At 36.2% G+C, this 23,546-nt stretch overlaps 1 protein-coding gene across 1 annotated transcript in view; it reads right to left on the bottom strand.

Annotated features, from left to right (window-relative positions):
• LOC127418744 (probable phospholipid-transporting ATPase IIA) overlaps positions 1-23,546 on the bottom strand; it is a 71,633-nt gene that overhangs the window by 32,736 nt on the left and 15,351 nt on the right. The window contains exons 7-14 of the mRNA XM_051659513.1: positions 21,881-21,975; positions 20,657-20,737; positions 20,468-20,543; positions 20,259-20,335; positions 19,939-20,099; positions 16,929-17,071; positions 10,671-10,783; positions 8,680-8,889 (exon numbers count right to left, since the gene is read on the bottom strand). Coding sequence (XP_051515473.1) covers positions 8,680-8,889; positions 10,671-10,783; positions 16,929-17,071; positions 19,939-20,099; positions 20,259-20,335; positions 20,468-20,543; positions 20,657-20,737; positions 21,881-21,975 — 956 coding nt within the window. The remainder of the gene's footprint in view (positions 1-8,679; positions 8,890-10,670; positions 10,784-16,928; positions 17,072-19,938; positions 20,100-20,258; positions 20,336-20,467; positions 20,544-20,656; positions 20,738-21,880; positions 21,976-23,546) is intronic.

Raw genomic sequence — 23,546 nt, 5'->3', positions numbered from 1 at the left:
AGGCCTGATTACTATCAGCCCTGTTCAATCAAATCAACACCTAAATAGAACTTTTTCAGCAGCATGAAGTTGGCTAAAAGGTCTCACCCAGTAGTACACTATGCCAAGGTTGAAGGAAATTCGAGAAATGATGAGGAAAAAGGTGATTGTAATACATCAGTCTGGGAAGGGTTACAAAGAGATTTCAAAGGATCTGGGACTCCAAAGAATCACAGTGAGAGCCATAATCTTCAAATAGAGAAAACCTGGCACAGTAGTGAACCTTCCCAGAAGTGGCCGTCCTTCCAAAATTCCTCCAAGAGCACAGCGACGACTCAACCAGGAAGTCACAAGGAACTGCAGGCCTCTATCGCATCAATAAAGGTCTCTGTTCATGACTCCACTATTAGAAAGACACTGGCCAAATAAATGCCATTCATGGAAGAGTGGCGAGGCAAAAACCACTGCCCAGAAGAACATTAAGGCTCGTCTGAATTTTGCCAAAACACACCTTGATGATCCTCAGACCTTTGGACTGATGAGTTGAAAGTGGAACTGTTTTGAAGACAGGGGTCCCGTTACATCTGGCGTAAATCAAACACAGAATTCCACAAAAAGAACATCATACCTACGGTCAAGCATGGTGGTGGAAGTGTGATGGTGTGGGGATGCTTTGCTGCTTCAGGGCCAAGGCGACTTGCAATAATTGTGGGAAACATGAATTCTGCTCTCTATCAGAAAATCCTAAAGGAGAACTTCCAGTCATCAGTCCGTTAGTTGAAGCTCAAGTGCAACTGGATTATGCACCAAGACAATGATCCAAAGCATAGGAGTAAGTCCACCTCTGAATGGCTCAAAAGAAGCAAAATTAAAGTTTTGGAGTGGCATAGTCAAAGTCCTGACCTGAACCCGATTGTGATGCTGTGGCAGGACCTTAAACGGGCAGTTAATGCTCGAAAATCCTCCAATGTGGCTGAAGTAAAGCAGTTCTGCAAAGAAGAGTGGGACAAAATTCCACCACAGCGTTGTGAAAGACTGATCTCCAGTTATCGGAAGCATTTGGTTGCAGTTGTTGCTGCTAAAGGTTGCACAACCAGCTCTTAAGTTTAATATTAAGCAGTTAGCTTTTCACATGGCTGATATAGGTCTAGGATCACTTTTTCGCTTCAATAAAAAAAGTATATAATTGAAAACTGTATTTTGTGTTTACTCAGGTTGCCTTTGTTTTATGTTATATCTTGTTTGAAGATCTAAAAAAAATGTGTATGAAATCATTTTCACAGCACTGTATATTGAAAACTTAATGCTGCGTTTAAACAACTTTCCACAACTTAGCAGCACGAACACTCACTTTTTTTTGTTGAAGCAACAAGATTTTATTTATTTATTTACAAATTGAGAACAAGTCTTCTCTTTCGCAATTTTTCTTCTCTCAAGTGAAGTTTTATTTTTTTAAAGAATGCTTAAATCTTTTTTCCTGAAAAACAAGACAAATTAATGATTAAGAAAACAAATTTTATTGCTGTTGGAGCATCCAGATCAGCTTGACAAAGCAACATGCTCAACCAGTAGTGTAAGTTCAGGGTGGGACTATCCGTTTGTCCAACCACTGGCCATTATTTTTGCAGTTCCATTTGGCGACGCTACTGCCACATAAATTATAGACTTGACCTTTAAACTTTTATGCATTCGCAAATTCCAGAGTTTCGTAAACAAATGTTTTCTACTAACAGGATGTAAAAACAACAGGAAGCAATTTGCATGGTTTTCCATCAATCTCATTCATCAACACCATAAGCAAATTACTTTTCTTCAACAAAACAAGTAAAACATACTTAAAATCGAATGAAGAACCATTTTACTTTCATTATTTCTCATTACCAGAGAAGGCAAGACCAACTATTTTGGATGTGTGTCACAGAAAATGCAAGTATGGACTATGGAATGAAGGACCGATTGTAAGTGTGTTCTCGTCTGGGAACGTGAGAAGATAAAAGAAATCCAGATGCCATCCATTAGTGTGATGCTGAAGGGGGGTATTTCTGGGAGGCTGAAGTTATTGACCAATAACTTCCAGACCAAGGGTTAGAAAGAGATCAAAAAGCCGATTTCTTATGCCCTCCCTGACTAGCTGCTAATAACGTATCTCACAGTATCCAGATGGGCGGATGGCTTCCAAAACAAACAGCCCTCGCTGTAAGAAACCAACAAATGAGGCTTATCCACACTGCAAATAGAAAAGCTGATGCCACTTTGAAACATTTTGATAAGAAGTTTTATTAGAACCCTGAGGGGCTGTTCACAGAGAATGCGTTTGTGTGTCCGTCTGCGCTGTTTTTCAATTGTTGTTCTACGTAAACATTTGCGAGACTCAACGCTTTCTACATTTTACGCAGGAGCGCCATGCTTTTAAGATGAGATGTCAAGTTAAAACGAACTCAGGCATTACTTTTTGCTAGCATTCAGTCTAAATAGCCCCTTATTAGTGTTTTTCCTTTTGTGTGTGTGTGTGTGTGTGTGTGTGTGTCCAGGCAGATTCTTTATTTTTATTTTATTTTTTAATAAAAACTCATTAAAATTATTTTCAAACATACCATGACTTAAATAAGCCTCTTCTATGAAGAAGCAGAATTTCTGACTTTTTTTTTTTTTTTTTTTTTTGGGCTAAAAGTAAAACATTTTAAGGTACTGACTTATATTCATAATGAAAAAAGGCAAATTCATTCATTTTTTCTTAAATAAGTAGTGAAGCCATTTTATTTTTAAAATATTATTAATATTTGAACAACCTAATAACTTATTCAAAAATATTAACAAGTCGTTTCATTCACACAGTGACATGAACACACCTCCTCTATTATAAATTTTTTTTTATTTCTAAAATAATTTTTTTTTTTTTTTTGGAGCTTAAAAAAAAAAATTTGCTTGTATTGTAGAAAAATACAATATAATATAATATATACATAATAAATATATACAATACAATTATAATATATACATAATAAATACATACATATATATATATATATATATATATATATATATATATATATATATATATATATATATTATTTTCAAGAATTTCTGCCTTTTTCTACATTAATAGAGTAAATTAATTAGTGTCCTCCATAAGTATTTGGACAATGAGACACTTTTTGTAATTTTGGCTCTGTACTCCACCACAATGTATTTGAAATTATAATCAATTCATTTAATTTAATTTAATTTAAAGTGATTTACATACAAATTGGGTAAATGGTTTAGGAATAACAGCACGTTTTATACACAGACCTTCAATTTTCAGGGGCACAAAAGTAACTGGACAAACTAACATAATCATAAATAAAATTATAATCTATCCTTTACAGTGAATGACTGTCTGAAGTCTGAAACCCATCAATGACATCAACAAAATTCTGGGTTCCCTCCCTAGTGATGTTCTGCCAGGCCTTTAGTGCAGCTGTCTTAAGTTGCTGCTTGTTTATGGATCTTTCGTTTTTCAATTTTGTCTTCAGCAAGTGAAATACATGTTCAGTTGGGTTGAGGTGAGGTTACTGACTCAGACACTGAAGAATATTCCACTTCTTTGCCTTGAAAAGTTCTTAGGTTGCTTTCACAGTATGTTTTGATCACTGCCCATCAGTACTGTGAAGCAGTGTCCTCTCAGTTTTGCAGCATTTGTCTGAATCTGAGCAGAAAGTATAGCCCTAAACACATCAGAATTCTTCCTGCTGCTTCTGTCAGCAGTCATATCATCAACAAATACCAGTGACCCATTTCCACTGGCAGCTTTACAAGCCCATACCATAACACTGCCTCATCATGTTTACAGGTGATGCGGTATGCTTCAATCATTCTCCATACTCTTCTCTTCCCATGATTCTGGTACAGGTTCATCTTAGTTTCATCTGTCCACAGAAAAGAGTTCCAGAATTTGGCAGGCTTTTTTTATATGCTTTCCAGCAGTCTAATGTGGACTTCCTGTTCTTGAGACTTCAAGACCCTAAGTCTTCTCTTGATTGTAGACTTTGACGATGATACGCCTACCTCCTGGAGAGTGTTCTTGACGTGGCTTGAAGTTGTGAAGGGGTTTTTCTTCAGCAAGGAAAGGATTTTTTGATCCTCCACCACAGTTGTCTTCTTTGGTCGTCTAGGCCTTTAGGTGGTACTGAGCTCACCAGTGTGTTCCTTCTTTTTAAGAATGTACCAAACAGTTGATTTGGCCACTCCTAAGGTTTCTGCAATCTCTTTGATTGATCTGTTTTGTTTTTTCAGCCTAACGAATGATGGTCAGCTTTACTTGCATTGACAGCCCTTTGAACCTCATAATGAGAGTTTATAGCAACAGCTTCCAAATGCAAATTCCACATTTGGAATCAGCTCCAGGGGCCAGATTCACGGAACTTTCTTAAGAAGAAAATTCTTCTTAACTACCATTTTCTTCTTAATTTCTAACTTAAGCAAAAAAGTTACGAATATTTTGTATTCCCGAAAGAACTTCTTAAGGAAGTTCTTATCTTATTTCTTGTTAAATTTAAGGATAACCTCACAGTTGTCTTAAATTCTAAAAGGTAAGCTGTTTAATGAATTAACTGGGTTGTTTTAAATGTGATGCATACTATCATGTTGTCTGAAGTCACAATGGGCTTTTTATGTAGAAATGTGATTTTAGACCAAAACACGTTTTTGACTGTTTTGTGTTTAATGGTATTTTTATTTTCAGCTTTCAAACCACGTAAATGTTATCACCAAATTCAAACAATAAATGATATTGTAAAGCTTCTTAATGTGGTGCGCATGCGCTGCATATAGCGCTCTCTTTCCGCGATCTTTAGTGTTCATAGAAACATAATAAATATAACATTAGAATGCAGGAACTTTCTTTTTCACCCCCATCCACATCCCTTTCAGAGTTGGGCACAGCGGAGACAGCCTCCGCCACCCTTTCCCATTTACCCACCTCTTTCCAACGTGATATAATTATCAAGCTTCCCAGGGTGAACTATTCCTTGCAGTTATTTCCTAAACAAGAACCTCTTGTCTGCTACATTTTTTGTTTCTTTTCTTTTTCTCCATGTCAAATTAAAAGTTATCAAATGGTTAGCAGCAAGTAGATTCTGCAATGATGGTTAATGTCATTAAACTAACACATCTCAAGCACTTTCCATTAAAAAAAAAAAAAAGAAAAGAAAAAGATTGCAAGGTGCTTGCCATTTAAAAAAAAACAATGTTAAAAGATACTTTTATTATTACGATTTGCCAGTGTTGAAGTATTTAATTTGTTGTAGGCTATTAGACAAGGCAACTCCATTAGCAGGCTGATCAGACAATCTCAAAGCCTGTCTTTTTATTCTTAAGAAAGAAATTAAGATGCTCTTAAGAAACTATTTGAGAACCTCTTAAGAATGTTTCAAGAATTGCACTTACTTACAAACATCTTATAATTTATCCTAAGAACTTTCTTAATTTTTTTCTTAAGAACATTTTTGTGAACCTGGCCCCAGACCTTTTAACTGCTTAATTCTTAGTGAAATAACCTGGGAACAGCCCACACCTGGCCATGAAACAGCATCTCAGTCGATCGTCCAATTACTTTTGAGCCCCTGAAAAGGGGGGTTTATGTATAAAAAATGTTGTAATTTTTAAACCGTTTACCCAATTTGAATGAAACCCCCTTCAAATTAAATCTGACAGTCTGCACTTCGATCACAAATTGACTGCTTCATTTCAAATCCATTGTGGTGCCGTACAGAGCCAAAATTATGAAAAGTTTCTCTCTGTCAAAATACTTATGGAGGGCGATGTATATAGTAGTGGAGCAGTTCTGTTTTTAAAAATGCTACAAAAGTTGAATATTTGGAAAAATATTTTAAATTGTTTCACAATATAAGACATATAGTTACATTTATACAACACTTATGCCTAGAGGCACAACAACAGTATTTGTTTTAAAACAATACCAAATTAGTGTGTCATGTTCTTCCCACAATGCTTTGGGGTTCTGGTGGGCTGCAGAAATTATGTTTAGTCACCATCTCCCTGAACACGTCTACTCAGTCTGCTGGCATGCAATCATAATAATAATGCGAGTGACTGTGCCTATGTAACCACAACATGGGCCGACTGATCACTGCATGCGTCATGATCAAACTGTTCAGTCCTGGCACATCTGATTTTGTGTTCAGTGCCCAGAAATTAGTCAGCCCATCGGTAGAAGAGACTGGTTACGATCTGGCCTCCTGTGAACCGAAATCTGTGAATATGCCAAAAGTTCAGCTCATACGCAAAACATCGTCAATGAGAAATCTAATATATGCACAGGGGGTGATGATGCACATGTTATTCACACATTTCTGCACACATTAGAGAGAGTGTGTGTGTGTGTGTGTGTGTGTGTGTGTGTGTGTGTGTGTGTGTGTGTAATGAAATGAGAGGGAACTTGAGGATATAATGTAGGCTTTAGTCAGAATAGACAATATGTTTCATTTGATGCAAGCGAAAACAATACTGTGCAGGATGGAAGTACAGCCCGTTCAAAAGGTCTTATTTATAAAACAACTTCTGTGGAAATTATTCGTAAAGCCTGTCTTATAATAACTGTTGCATTTAATTCAATCCGATAATTCATTTCTGTGTAAAATAATAATAATTTGCATGTAAATTGTCACAATCAATGCAATGCAACAATTTACTCTAGAATGGTTTAACGAATTTCTGTGTAAACAAAAAAAAAAATTCTTAAGTATATCATCTCATTCAATTCAATGTAGCAAATTTATGCAAAAATGGTTTTATGAACTTCTGTCATAATTCAAATCAAATGTAAGTCTTCACTCAATTCAATGAAACAATTTATAAAAGTATGGTTTTACGAATGTGTGTAAATAAAAAAAACATTCATACTTAAATTGTCTCATTAAATTCAATTAGACAATTTACACAAGAACGCTTTTACAAATATCTGTGTAAATTAACAAAACAAAACATTATCATGCAAATTATCTCCTTCAATTTGACAATTTACACAAGAATGTTTTTACGAATTTGTGTATATCTAAACATTCTTACGAAAATTGTCCTATTCAATTCGATGAGACATCTCAGGCAAGAATTTAACACATTTCTGTGTAAATTAAAAAAACAATATTCTTGCATAAATTGTCACGTTCAATTCAATGCGATGATATTTGCAAGAGTGGTTTCACAAATTTCTACATTTATATTAAAATAAACATTCTTTAGCGTGAGCCTCCACACGCGCTAGGTCTCCGCGTTATTTACATTCTTATGTAAAATGCCTCGTTCATTTCAAGGCAATGATTTAAGCAAGACTGGTTGTACGAGGGGCCTGGGTAGCTCAGTGGTAAAGACACTGGCTAACACCCCTGGAATTCGCTAGTTCGAATCCCAGGGCGTGCTGAGTGACTCCAGCCAGGTTTCAACCAAATTGGCCTGGTTGCTAGGGAGGGTAGAGTCACATGGAGTAACCTCCTCGTGATCTCTATAATGTGGTTCGTTGTCGGTGGGGTGCATGGTGAGTTGAGCGTAGATGTAAATTTAGATGCCGCAGTGGATGGCGTGAAGCCTCCACACACTCTATGTCTCTGTGGCAACACACTCAACAAGCCACGTGATAAGATGCGCGGGTTGACGGTCTCAGACTCGGAGGCAACTGAGATTCGTCCTCCGCCACCCGGATTGAAGCGAATCACTACGTGACCAAAAGGACTTAAAAGCACATTGGGAGTTGGGCATTCCAAATTGGGAGATAAAGGGAAGAAAATCCCCCCCAAAAATTATGTTTGTACGAATTTGTGCAAATAAAAAACAACAACATTGGTTTTACGAATGTGTGTAAATTGTAACATTCTTACGAAAATTGTCCTATTCAATTCGATGAGACATTTTAGGACATTTAAAAAATATATATTCTTGCGGCGATTTATAAATGAATGGTTTTATGAATTTACGTATAAATAAACAAAAAACATTCTTACATATATGGTCTCATTCAATTCAATGCAACAATTTACGCAAGAACGTTTTTACGAATTTCTGTGTCAATCGTTTGTAAAACCATTCTTCCAAAGAATACATAACACTGTTGTGTTCAATTCAACGCAACAATTTTTGTAAGAATAGCTTTATGAATTCATTTCTGTGTCCAACGTTTGAAAAAGTAATTCTCATGTTAATTGTTGCACTAAAGTAACCATTCATAAAAAATGGTTTTACAAACGATCCACACAGAAATTTGTTTTGTTCGGGTTTCATGAATGCGGCTAGCCAAAAAACATTGAATATGCACCTTTCTACAAATTTCTCCAAGTAAAAAAATAAAAATGTTCAGTGTTGAATGGGCTGTTTTTCCGTCCCTCACAGTTTGTTTACATTCGTGTCAAATTAAATGTGGTGTTTACTCTGACTAAGGTCTGTTGGTGAACGTCATACTTCACTAAAGATCAATAAATATTTATACTATGATTTCTGTAAACAAAAAGGTTTTAGTTTTACCCTTAAAAATGTCAAATATAAATACATACGTAGGTATGTGCGTACAACATGAACTATGACTTCCTAAGCAACTCTATGACAAGAGCTGCTCAGTACTTAATGGTGACCAATCAGGTTTTCATATTGTAAATAATTTCCAAATTTCAGTCAGAACAGCAAGCTTCATTGTGAAATAGACTGTGATACCTCATCAGGACTGGAGGCCTGGTAAACTCTGCAGGTGTCTTCATAATGCTGTTCAGCCTCTGCTTGGTCTGTGACACCGTTAGACTCATACACCGGCGTCACGTTGTGCACCAGCGCGATGGCCTTCACTGCCTCGTGCACTCGACTGCTGATGGTCTTCCTCACTTTGGTGGCTCCTGGCGCACGAGAGGCCTGGAGGTCTTGAGGGGGCTGTGAAGATCAAATTGAACATAATGGTATATATCATTCAAACTACAATGACAATACAGGGATGATCGTGACTGATTCAACTCACAGCTGATTGCAATAGCCTATAGTTTGACGTTATAATATATACATGGCACACATATATATTGAGTAAAGTAGTTTAATTATATTAAAAATAAAAATGAAATATAATCGGTCAATTTATTTACCCTAAAATACTCAAATTTGTACATGTGACTAATGCGTCATATTCCAAGTCTTCTGAAGACATACAATAGGTGTTAATGAAAAACAACCCGAAATTTAAGCCCTTTTTCAGTAAAACCTGACGGCTGTTGTGTGTTCATGAGCGCTATGAGAAAAGCTAGTTCACAGTGGTATGTGTGTTGTTTTTAGCACTAAACAACACAAGTCCTTGCGTAAACACTTGCGTAAGTCACTGTGAACAGGCTTCCCTAATGCACTCATGAACGCACTGCAGATGTCAAGATTTACACTGAAAATGGCTTCAATTTGGGGTTGTTTCTCGCCAAAACTGTATTGCACGCCTTCAGAAGACTGTGCTGCAGAAGTACTTCAGAAGTATGACGCACAAGTTTCATGGACTCCTTTTATGTAATTTTGGGTGCTTTTGTAAGTGAGGCAGTATCAACTGCCATTGTACTGAAAGGACAGGCTGTGATTTTTATTCAAATATTATCATGTGTTCTGCATAAGAAATAAAGTCATACCGGTTTAGAACGGCATGAAGGTTCTTCATCTTCATTTATTTAAACACTTAGGGTTACACTTTACAATAAGGTTCCATTTGTTAACATTAGTGACAATATTTATACAGAATTTATTAGTCTTGGTTAATGTTTATTTCAACATATAATAATACATTTTTAAAATCAAAAGTAGCATTTGTTAGCATTAGTTAATGCACTATGAACTAACATGAACTAACGATGAACAATTGTATTTTTATTAGCTAACATCAACAAATATTAATAAATGCTGTAAAAAATATATTGTTAATTGTTTGTTAATGATACTTAATGCACTAACAATTGTTAACGAATGGAACCTTATTGTAAAGTGTTACCACATTTAAAATCAGAAAAAATACATGCATTGTGAACTTTTAAAAGGGCTTTTCTCATTATTCCCGCTATGACCAAATTTAAACCTAAAATGAACACTTTGGTTTGACAAAATGATAAAAATGTTCACTTCTCAAACTGTCATCAAACTGACCATCCCAGTATCCTGAAAAATGACTCATAAACTCTCCCAGATGTGTTATATGTATGAACAATTACCTTTAGCAACTATTTCTAGAGTGCACATTTCCGAGGGTTAATGACGGAGTTCATAAGTTTGTATATAAGCTATTGAGAGGCCGGAGTCCTCGTAACCCCGGTTTCCTCCACATGTGACCTTGGGTGTCAAATGGACAAAACATATCAGTGAGAGGTGAAAGGGACTAGCTTTATTAGGAGTGATCCATTTTCTGGAAAAAACTAAACAATTGTGCTTTGTCATGGCTTTTTTACTCAAAAGGCTAGTTACACAGGGATAGGCTGCATCCCAATCCGTATTTTAGGAGTGTAATCCATGCGCCACTAACACAACCAAACCGTATGCAGAAATAAGGACCAGTTCAAACTTATTACACACTAAAAGTATGTACTTTCTTTTTCGGCAACGAAGTACATACTTTTAGTGCATAGAACGATTATGCAAATTAGGATGCAGCCATATTTACTTTGCCATGGAAGGAATTCGGGGGGTTTAAGTACCTGAGTGTAAGCACTGAACACGTGACTCTGCACTTCGTCCATTGAGTCCATCCCATATGCCACGGTTCCAAGATGTAATCGCCTGAAAACCATCTCGTTCTGAGTGAGAGTGCCTGCAAAAACCGCTAACATTAGCAACAGAGCAACGCATCCTGCCAAAATAAACAGAGCTGCTAATTGGAAGTAAGCAGTCATTTTAACAAACAACTGTTTGATGTTTATTAAAAGGTGTTTGCTAAGGTAAGTATCACTATCATTATTGCACATAATTAAGGATTTGGACAATCCCCTAACTCTAAGAATTACAATACAGAAATGAATGAAACCATAAATCATGTGGCTTGAGGAGAGGTATGAATCTGCTTTTCAAAGTGATGAACCTTTTGATTTATTTTTTTTTAATCCCATTGACTCAAATAGATGGAGGGACTGAGCCATGTCTTGGGCCCAGAATATTGTATCAATTTGGGGTGGTCTCTTCTGACTAGACTTTTAACAGTAAGCATCCACCCAGAACACCCTAACAAACATCTAGCAACACCCTAGCAACCACCCACAAACTGATCATGTTCCTAGTAGGGGTGTGCAGCGAAGCCATTATCTGCACCTGTTCATATGACAAAATGATCTGCATCTGTCTCTGTATTCGGATAGAACCGGGTGTGGGTGGGGCTTAAACCGGAAGTGTGTTAAAACTAAATGAAATGCCCAATTTTTTATGTTACTCTTACATTTATAGTAAAATATGCCTTGTATATGCCTTTTCATAATAATAGCCTAATAATAATAATAATAATAATTTTTATTATTATTATACAACTATTATTTTAAAAAATACTATTTTATCCTTTTTTTTCTTACCAGATGAAGCTGAAATTGTAGGCTACATTAATTGTGGAATATGTTGTTAACTGTGATAACTGGTTTCTCCTGGTATTTCTGATATTGATATCTGCATGAAACAGAATTTTCGTTTGTCTGTGCATGTATAACAACATTATCCTGAAGGCAGGGGGTGTCAAGCAAAATGTGAAATGTCAAGCACACATTTAGCAGTGAATAATAAATACAAATTCAAACATTAAAAGAAATGAAAATAAAATCATATAGCCTACATAGCCATATTATATAGCCTACAAACAGGTGAAGTCCTGTAAATCTATCAGGAAATGTTACGATAAGACACCATTATTTAGTTAAATATTATTAATAATAATAATAATGTTAATTTCGTTAATTTATATAGCGCCTTACCAGAGGTAGCACAGTTTAAAGAACAAGAAGAAAAACAAGAGTTTCAGTTTCTTCATTTTACATAAAGAGGAATATTCCTAAAATATGAATACTCTATGGAGCATTTTAACTTTTTTTTTCAGAATAAAGTCTTAACCAGATAATTTTCTTAATAGCTGATGTGGACATAAATGTGGTCAACTTTAAAAGACGGATAGACGGGATCCAACGTGAAATCATCACTTCAGGTCAGGAAATTAACATCGTGCTCATGTTTAGGCTATAAATGAATACATGGGAATCACGTGTGAATCGTCTGATACATTAACATAGATATTTTAAGAAGTGGAAAGTGTATATGATGTTGTCTCTTAATGTTACACTTGATAAGTTCCAGATGCGCACAATTAACAGAGACCGCAAACGGAGTCGAGACCGTGCCCATCCGATCTGAAATAACACCGTGCATATTTTCAATCATAAGGTTTACACTTTAGAAATATTAGCTGCACAGATTCATAAATTCATTGTAATTTTGTATATGTTTATTTAAAATGTCACTTTATCCTTGTGCCTCTTGGATAATCAGTGTGAAAATTATTACTATAAATTTTTCAAAAATTACGACTGTCCCACATTTGTGGCATTATTTCCATCACACTTAACTATTTTGCTCCAGAGAGTTTTTTTTTTTTAATTTGTGTTCTTGACAACCGATTTGACAAAAGTGTCAGTGAAGAGCATGCTTGAGATTAAATATGGGACAAGTGATGTTTGAAGAAAACTAAGGAAAAATAAAGGTTTATAATCACTTCAGTATTTTGAGCAGAGTATTTTTATTGGGCGTCATTTCCAATCAAGCTGTAATTTTGCCAATTAACGCAAAAAGTGTGAAAAAACAGTATTGCTTAATTGTGTGTATATATAAAATGTTAGCTATAGGGATGCTGCACAGATTTTGAAATCAAATTTAAGGCTTTTTAAGACTTAAAGCTTTTTAAGAAAAATAAAATTAGTACGGTATGTCCATACCTGTTTTAAGTACCAATATATCAACACATACGAATTAGAGGTCGACCAATATTGGATTTTGCTGATACAATAATGTGTTGGAAGAAAGGTGATAATTGATAAATAAGCTGACAGTTTTTAAAATTGATATATTGAATGTGTTAAAAATATTTCTTAGCATTTTCTTACTGTGATGGGCACAGACACAGAGGCAACAAGAAACCAAATTTCCAATAATAAATAAGGGGAAAAAAATGAAGATTTGGTGCATAACCCAGGACTTATAACTATAAACAAGCTGAAAATACACCGGGGACTCTTATAGTGAAGTGTCTGTACACCCAGTTGCTCACACAAACAGATTGGGGAAATAAAATATGTACTCTTTCAATCATCTACAGCTTATTACTATATACACACTGTAAAATAAACACTGTCATAAAATAACAGTAATAATTGATTTTGAACTGCTCTTAAACCTGCTGGGAACACTGTATCATGAGCTCCCTGCGTGCTTGGAGAATATGCAACAGTATTCACTTTAAAGCGTGCAGCGCATACAGACTATAGATTTATTTCATTAAATCACAGCCTTTTGCAGTTTAATAATTACATTTGGTCATATCGCAATTCCTGTTTTTCTGTCCCTAAATTTAAGACCTCTTTAAATGATAATTAAGACTTAAATCAAATGCCATTTAAGATATTTAAGAATTTTTATGGCCTTAAATTTTGAAAACCAAATTTAAGACATTTTAAGTCTTTTTAAGGACCCACGGGTAATGTAGTCCGGCGTAATAGCTTTGGGCGACCACAAGGGGGCGATATAACATTTACTGTCCTTAAGTTATCATCACCTCTGTCACTCCTACATCTGTACAGCTGGTGTTTCACAAAGTGTTTCATGGTGGACAATGTTATGCCAGATAAACAAATTGGAGAGTTTTGGGGAAAGGGCAAAAGAAGCAAAGTTTGGAGTCATTTCATATTCTGGGTTGATGCAGCTGGCCAATATACCATATGAACAGATATCATGGTGAATGGAAGGGGTGTGCAGCGAAAGGCAACAAACAGGTATGACCTACAATTGCGGAAGCTTTGAACCCTCTTTGAAAAATTATTTGCCACAGGCCAAGAAGCTAACAAATTGTGTAGCAAAGTTTATAGTCTGTGATATGCAGCCGCTTAACGTGGTGGAGAGTCCCTTTTTACAAAACATGTTAGAGTAAAGAAAACCTGAGTTTAAGTTACCCTGCCACTCACACTTTACAAATTTTGTGTTGAGAAATATGTATGAAGAGACAAAGACTTCTGTGCGTATGCAGCTTTGCTTTTAATACTAACTCCTGGACCTCACAGGCTACCAACGAATATTGGTAAGCCTTTGCAGCAAATTTAAGAGTTCGGTGTAGCAACTAGTAGCCCTATTGATATCTGAAAAAATGCCAAAATGGATCAATAATCATTATTTTTTTATTATTATCGATGCATGAAAAATGCACTGAACCCAAGCCTAATATACAGTTGAAGTCAGAAGTTTACATACACCTTAGTCAAATACACTTAAACTCAAGTTTTTTTACAATTCTTGACATTTAATCGTAGATAACATTCCCTGTCTCAGATCAGTTAGGATCACTACTTTATTTTAAGAACATGAAATGTCAGAATAATAGTAGAGAGAATTATTAATTTCAGCTTTTATTTCTTTCATCACATTCCCATTGGGTCAGAAGTTTACATACACTCTGTCAGTATTTGGTAGCATTGCCTTTAAATTGTTTAACTTGGGTCAAATGTTTTGGGTAGCCTTCCACAAGCTTCTCACAATAAGTTTCTGGACTTTTGGCCCATTCCTTCAGACAGAACTGGTGTAACGGAGTCAGGTTTGTAGGCCTCCTTGCTCGCACATGCTTTTTCAGTTCTGCCCACAAATTTTCTATCAGATTGAGGTCAGGGCTTTGTGATGGTCACTCCAATACCTTGACTTTGTTGTCCTTAAGCCATTTTGCCACAACTTTGGAGGTTTGCTTATGGTCATTGTCCATATGGAAGACCCATTTGCTGACCCAAGCTTTAACTTCCTGGCTGATGTCTTGAGATGTTGCTTCAATATATCCACATAATTTTCCCTCCTCATGATGCCATATATTTTGTGAAGTGCACCAGTCCCTCCTGCAGCAAAGCACCCCCACAAAATGATGCTGCCACCCCCATGCTTCATGGTTGGGATGGTGTTCTTCGGCTTGCATGCCTCACCCTTCTTTCTCCAAACATAACGATGGTCATTATGGCCAAACAGTTCAATTTTTGTTTCATCAGACCAGAGGACATTTCTCCAAAATGTAAGATCTTTGTCCCCATGTGCACTTGCAAAATGTAGTCTGGCTTTTTTTATGGCGGTTTTGGAGCAGTGGATTCTTCCTTGCTGAGCAGCCTTTCAGGTTATTTCGATATAGGTCTCGTTTTACTGTGGATATAGATACTTGTCTACCTGTTTCCTCCAGCATCTTCACAAGGTCCTTTGCAAACTACATTCATCTCTAGGAGACAGAATGCGTCTCTATCCTGAGCAGTATGATGACTGCGTGGTCCCATGGTGTTTATACCTGTGTACTATTGTTTGTACAGATGAACGTTGTACCTTCAGGCATTTGGAAATTGCTCCTAAGGATGAACAAGACTTGTGGAGGTCCACAATTACTTTTCTGAGGTCTTGGCTGATTTCTTTTGATTTTCCCTGATGTCAAGAAAAGAGGCACTGAGTTTGAAGGTAGGCCTTAAAATACATCCACAGGTACACCTCCAATTGACTCCAATTAGCCAGTTAGCAGAAGCTAAATGGCTAACTGCCTAAAGGCTTGACATAATTTTCTGGAATTTTCCAAGCTGCTTAAAAGGCACAGTTAACTTAGTGTATGTAGACTTCTGACCCACTGGAATTGTGATATAGTCAATTAAATGTGAAACAATCTATCTGTAAACAATTGTTGGAAAAATTACTCGTGTCATGAACAAAGTAGATGTCCTAAACGACTTGCCAAAACTATAGTTTGCTAATATGAAATCTGTGGAGTGGTTAAAAAATTAGTTTTAATGATTTTAACCTAAGTGTATGTAAACTTCTGACTTCAACTGTATATATATAGCATTATTTATAACAGTATGCAGCACACAGTATACACAATAAGCAGTAAGTATGGTAGTAAATAACCAATAAATACATAAAAAAGAACAATCTGCCAAAGGAAGCTGAACATCAACCCATAACAACATTCCATGATGGGCATGCACTTCCTGTAGTCAAACACAAGCTAAACAATATGAACACTAATGGCCTGTTAATGACAAAGAGCCTCAGGTTCGTTTCCTGACACCTCATGCGCCGGTCAATCTCACACAGACCCTCATGGTAGTATTTCAGTCTGGCGTCGGTGCTCTCTACCCAGTACATTACGATGACCTCTGACCCCCTTTATTCACTGTCTCAGTCAAGCAACATCAGGGGCCTTGTGGAAACAGAGCCATAATTTTACACACAGTCAAATACTTGAATTTCAGGGCTAGAGCGTCGGTCTTTTTAACTGACTCTGTGTGGTAAATGGAGATGTGTGTGTGATGGGATGGGAAACATTTAGGTCATGTCTGATTTAAGGCTGTAATAAGTGGCATGTATGTGCTCACAGCACATTGCTTTAAGCTCCATGGTAAGGGCCTCAATACCTGTGAGCTACTTAACTTCAACACTATCAACTATTCAATATATCAGCACAGCAGGCTCATTCCTGTCCTAGCTCATTCAGAAAAGCCTTTTTCATAACGGGATGTACATTTAAAGGGATAGTTCAGATCTTGAATGACCAAAAAAAGTAAATGGTGACAGATTTTTTTGTTTTGTTTTACGTGAACTATGCCATTTAAGCCCTGTTATTACATTTTTTAAACAGGTTTAATAAGTTTTAGGTCACTGCAACAGCTGTGTCCATGGAGAAATAAGAAAAACAGTTATCATACCAGTTTTATCTGTGAGGAGATAAGAGATTCGGCCCAGCTGTTCTGGTATGGTGCTGGCTCGGACCACCGTTCCTGGGATCTTGGAGTCTTTCTTGATCATCCAGCTGAACACCATTTTGCCCATGTCCAAATTCACACGCAGACTTGAAATAAAGCATAATGAGTGCGAGACTTTAGCATTCGAATGACAGTGGAGAGGGAGTAATGAAGTGGGAAGTGGATCAGGAATAGTTGCGATACAAGTCGCTAAAAAGCAGATAAAGGCAGATATCGAGTACAGGATGGCCTATATAATGCTACTTTACAATTAAACCTCTATACTTGCCAAGCAAGCACTGTTATTGGCTAATACCGATAATCTCAAAATTCCAAATGTAGGGCAGGCTCATTAGGCCTGGGTAAAAATATACATTTTCCAATTATTCGCAATCTTCATTTGAACGATCCTGATATCGACGATTTGTGAAATCCCCAAATCAATGTTTTACTCTATGACTCAACAATGTGAGTAAATCGCTTGGATACACAACCAAATTTTCCAACTAAACATGTCTGATTGCTGAATTGACGCTATTCTTAGAGAGACAGTACCCTTTTAGCAATTGTTCACATATCAGTGTAAATATTAGTAAAAAGTACAAATTATGCATGTAAGCAATAAACATAACAATATACAGTATATACAGTGTTGGGCCACCTACTTAAAAAATGTAGCTAGCTAAGCTACCAACTACTCAACAGAAAAATTTGTTCAGCTAAGCTAAAAGCTACACTTCAGAAAAATAGCAAGTTACACTTCAAGATACACACCAAAAGTAGCTTGCTACATTTAAAGTGACTTCATTTTTATTTTTTGTTACCAGATACACAGAGCATAGAAAAAGCATCTACAAGACTTCACATTATGTTTATCAAAGCCATGGTACAGATATATTTGCATGGTTCTTCAAAGAGTACCATGGTACTACTATGGTACCTTGATATATTTACCATATTATATACTAATGCATTTACATGGTGCCTTAAATGTAATTTAAAGAATATAATGGTACTACAATGGTACTTCGATGTATGAACGCCATATTCACATACAATTTAATTTACATGGTGTCTCAAGGTAATTTAAAGTATTTTGTGGTACTACCATTGTACTTTGTTATATAATTACCATATTCATATACCATTGTAATTACATAGTTCTCACAGGTAATGGTGCATGTCCAGTAAAATGGTAATGCCAAGTTGCTTTTGCCTTTTTGTGTAGGCTACAGTGTTTTGATTATTTTTTTGGTTGTAAAATGTCTTTACCTGCAGTAGTCGATCACAAGCTGCACACGTGTCGAACTTAATAAAGGCCATCTGCATTTCAGGTTTGGTTTCCAATGACTGTAGATAAATATCTACTGCAAGCAGTGTTATCTTTTTTTTAATTTATTTATTTATTTTTTTTATCCCAATTTGTAATGCCCAATTCCCAATATGCTATTAAGTCCTCGTGGTCGCATAGTGATTCGCCACAATCCAGGTGGCGGAGGACAAATCCCAGCTGCCTCCGCGTCTGAGACCATCAACCTGCGCATCTTATCACGTGGCTTGTTGAGCACGTTGCCACGGAGACATAGTGTGTGTGGAGGCTTCACGTCACCCACCACGGCATCCATGCTCAACTCACAACGTGCCCCACGGTTACCCCATGTGACTCTACCCTCCCTAGCAACCGGGCCAATTTGGTTGCTTAGGAGACCTGGCTGGAGTCACTCAGCAGGCCCTTGTACAGAGATTCGAATTAGTGAACTAGCGAACTCCAGGGGTGGTAGCCAGCGTCTTTACCACTGAGCTACCCAGGCCCCCTACCAGTGTTATCTTTATTTTCTTTGTTTCAATGTATTCTGTTAGCATGTTGGCGAGTAAGAGCCCACTCCAAACAATTCAGCCTGGCGAGCGTGAGCTTTCGGAGTCATTCAGACTGAATCACGCACTGAATCAGACCGCTTTCCTATCATGTGTGACCAATTCATTGTAAAGAACTGACTCAAATGAGTGATTCATTTGTGAAACTGACTTCTTTAGTTCTAATTCAAAACTGGCGATAGTAAACACCGGGTACACGCCATGATATAGTGGTGTAGCTTTTGTCAACGCTACGCCTCTACCTAATCGAAAATATAGCTTCACTACTGAAAAGTTACTTGATTTAAAAACTAGCGAAGCTACCGCCTCACTACTCAGAAATGTAGTTAAGCTAATAGCTTCGTTATTTGTAGTGACACATTTAAGCAAAACGGACATATATCACAATGAATCGGAATCAAATCGAGAACTTGTGAATTGGAATCGAATCAGGGAATCTGTATCGATTCCAAGCCCCAAAGGCTAATGTGTCAGTCTACCATTACTGGACATTTAGTCTGGGTGATATAACTGAAATCAGAGTACAAACGATTCTAAATGCATTCTTGGGGGCCATTCTCACTAAACGTGTTTTTGTGTTCTTCAGTGCTGTTTTTCCAAATGTTTTTCTATGTACAAATGTCTTTGACAGCTGCGCAGCTGTGCCGCATCTCGCTGTTTCTTCATCTTCTCCCACAAGAGTGCCACGTTTTTAAGACGCTATGTTAACTTAAGCGAAATTCAACTTTTAAAAACAGATCTTGAGACACCTGTGTTCTGTTCTATTAGCTGCATCTAGCTTTTTTAAACGCAAGAACGTGTTCAGTCTGAATGCCCCCTTACAATCAGCAAGAAAACTTTTACTTTTATGTTTCCTTTATGTGATTTTTGGAGCTACAAAGGTCTGATCACCATTCACTTGCATTGTATGGACCGACAGAGCTGAGATATTTTTCTAGAAATCCCGGTTTGTGTTCTGCAGAAGAAAGTCATACACATCTGGGATGGCATGAGGGTGAGTAAATGATGAGAGCATTTTCATTTTTGGGTGAACTATCCTTTTAGACCACTACAACAAACTGATGATTTGATTTCACAGATGAAGAGAACAAATCTTTACCTGATAGGGATGATGTTGGAGAAGAGCAGGAGAAAACGGAAGATTTGGAGATACCAGCGACCAGCGAAGTGCTGAAGAGCCACCATGACCAACGACACCACGACCAGAGCACCAAACAAGATCTTAGTCAGACAGTTCACCTCCAGGTCAAACAGACCGATCTGCACCAGCAAAAACCACATACAACAGTTTTAATGGTTTAAACTGTGTGCAAGAGAGTATATCTGCATTGTTGAGCATGAAAAAGACCATTTTTCTTTGTGCCGTTGTCTAAATTGTCTAGAATTATGTCATTTAGTCTAAAATGTTGCTGGTTTTACCTTATGTCTTGGGTTTGAGGTATTCATTACACTCCGTAGTTCTTTACCAGTGTAAATCACCACCCCAACAACTGTGCCTTTGATCAGAGAACAAACGTTTCAGATGGATATGTAACAAGTTTAAAAATTCCTTTAATTAAAAGGAGCTAGGGTGTGGTTTTAGACATCAGGTAGATATATAATGTATAGATATGATTTTTTCAGGTTACCAGAGGCAATGACAGTGCTCGCCCAAAGAGTGTTTTCAATACTTAAACTCTCATTGACTGGAGGGTCACCATCTTCCTGTCAGGGGTAAAACAATTTGAAAATGATCTTTTTGGCATTTTGGCAATATTGTTTTGTTAGTTTTCCCATGGAGCGCAACCTGACTGACATGCAATGAAACGTGTACTCACTCTGGTGAAGGTACCGATGAAGTTGTGGATGTCAATGTTTGGTTCTTCAGCGTAAACATATGATCTGATCTGCAGTAGATCCTGAGGGAAAATTTGACACTGTAGTTTAAAGAAATGGTTTTTGACTTGATAAAAACATAAAATGGCATTTAACTTCTGTAATGTGACTTATTTCTGAGTGAAACAGAATATTTAGTGGGAAATAATGGAGGATGGGACATGATTTCATCAATCAGGATTTGACTGGACTGTGAATATTATGATATTATTGGTTAATATAAATTTTCCCTGCCCACACAATCTTGATAACACCAACAGAAAAGTTGTTTTACAGAGTTATTAATTTTTTCTTTAGAATAACATGGACTGAAGAATCATGCACAATAAGACCAGGAAAACTTAAATAAATAAATAAAATAAAAGTTGTTGTTTTTTTAACTATGAAATCAAAAATAAATTAAACAGGTGCATCAACTCACAAAAAAATATAAAATAAAATACTGTTTTTTCTGAACTAAGAAATTAAAAATAAATTAAAAAGGGGCACAAACTCACAAAAAAAAAACATTGTTTAAAAAAAAAAAAATGTAATAAATTCACAATAAAATAAAAATATTGTTTTTCAGAACTATGAAATAAAAGAATAAAATTGGTGCAGAAACTCACCAAAAATAAAATAAAAAATAAAATATTTTTTTAGAACAATGAAATAAAAAAGGGGGCATCAACTCACAAAAAAAATATATATATATTTTTATATATTTATTTATTTATTTTTTTTTTTTACAGAACTATGAAATAAAATAAATGAAGCAGGTGGATAAACACACACACACACAAAAAAAATTATTTTTAACTATTTATAATTATTAATTATTATTAACTAAATAATTAACTATTGTTTTTTATAACTATGAAATAAAAATAAAGAGGTCCATAAACTCACAATAAAATAAAGTATTGCTTTTCATCACTATGAAATAACAAAATAATTAAACAGGTGTATCAACTCACAATAAAATAAAATAAAAATATTGTTTTTCAGAACAACAAAATAAAACATTAATTAAATAGGTGCATAAACTCACAAAAAAATTAAATGAATTAAAATCAAATATTTTTTTCAGAAAAAAATTACAAAAAAATAAGCAGGTGCATAAACTCATAAACTCAATAAAATAAAATACAAATGTTTTTCAGAACTATGAAATAAAATAAACTCACAGCAGCAGTAGGGAGTCTCTGAGTACAGGTCACTGGGAGGCGTAGTTTCCAATCTGTCTCTCCATCCAACTGATCAGTCCTTAGAAAGCAGGAGCCTTATGACAATAATCAGGGCAAAAACTCTTAATATACTTTTTAAAGCTGTTACAACAGATCAAAAGTATGATTTTGTTTTGATATTTCTCTACATTTTTGCTGGAAACATTTTCAAACTGCATTTTACACTACTTTAACTCCAGAGGGCACTATGATGTAACACTTTCTATCTTTGTCTTACTATCATGGTATGTTTCGTTTGCTGCTTTCAAATTCAGTAACTCATTTAATGTAGTATGTATGTTCAGTGTCTAAATTGCTTATACACCTTGAAATCTGTTATCTGTCCAAACCCAAACAACTCACCAAAACTGCTAGTCATAAAAACACAACTCGGTCCTACAGCTGCTGTACTGCTATTAGAACATGTCACCCACCCTGCCCCCACCCATTTAAATATATGATGCTCTGTCTCTGCCATTCAACCCTGGACTCTTAATAATTGTCTAATTGTGTCCATCTGCAGGACAGATAACAACGCTTCCCTTAAAACTAACACATCAGCTACTACTAGCCACTTCCACCCCCCAAAAAGGAAATCTCAGACAAGTGGAATTCCAGCATGACCAGAGACTAAAACAAGTTTATCAGATCTAAACTGTAGTGAATGTAAACTCTTTTCAATTAGTAGCTACTAACTTTCCCAAAGCCTAGAAACCAGCATATAGAGACACTTGGGTGTGGGCTCTTTTGTCTTGGGTCAGTAAGCAACCGTCGAGCAACCACTCAAAATACCCTAGCAACCATTTCGCAATGCCCTAGTAACCACCCATAGCATCGTGGCAACGCAGTTACAAGGGCAAGTACCACTCGCAATTTCTTCAGGAAATGTAAAAATTGCGTGTATTAGTGAGTTATTCTTACAAAATATGTCAAGAAAATTTCCTGGTCATATTAAAAGGAATAGCTCACCCCAAAAGTAAAAATGTTCTCATCATTTACGCACCCTTACGCCAGAAAGTGTGTGACTTTCTTTCATCTGCTGAATGCAATCAAATTTGTTTAGAAGTACTTCTCAGCTCTTTAGGGCCATACAATGTAAGCGAATGGGTGCCAACATTTTCAAGCTCCAAAATCCACATAAGGGCAAAATAAAAGTACTCCAGACGACTCGTGGTTAAATCCATATATTCTGAAGTGATTTGATAGGTGTGGGTGAGAAACAGATCAATATTTAAGTCCTTTTTTACAATAAATTTTCCTCCCTGCTCAGTCAATTTCCACTTTACTTTCACTTTCTCATTCTCCTTCTGTATTTGGTGATTCACATCCTTCATGCACATCGCCCCCTAATGGGCAGGGAGGGGAATTTATGAAAACAAATGACTTAAAGGTGCTATATGTAATATTTTTACTGTACTAAATCATAAAATGACCATAATATGTCATTAGAGAATTAGGAAACATGCCAAGTTGAAATACTGGCTTCTCCGATAACAATACTACAGCCAGTAGATTCCACTTTGAAGTTTCCATTCCGGGCCGGAATTTCTATTTATGTTTTGGCCTGTGTGATCCCGTCCACTGCCCACTCACCAATAGTATTTCGACACTGCTGGGTTGCCAGATT

Source organism: Myxocyprinus asiaticus, chromosome 28 (assembly GCF_019703515.2).
Source record: "Myxocyprinus asiaticus isolate MX2 ecotype Aquarium Trade chromosome 28, UBuf_Myxa_2, whole genome shotgun sequence".
Taxonomy (NCBI): domain Eukaryota; kingdom Metazoa; phylum Chordata; class Actinopteri; order Cypriniformes; family Catostomidae; genus Myxocyprinus; species Myxocyprinus asiaticus.
The sequence above is the reverse complement of the archived record's forward strand: the minus strand, read 5'-3'. Positions and strand labels throughout refer to the sequence as shown.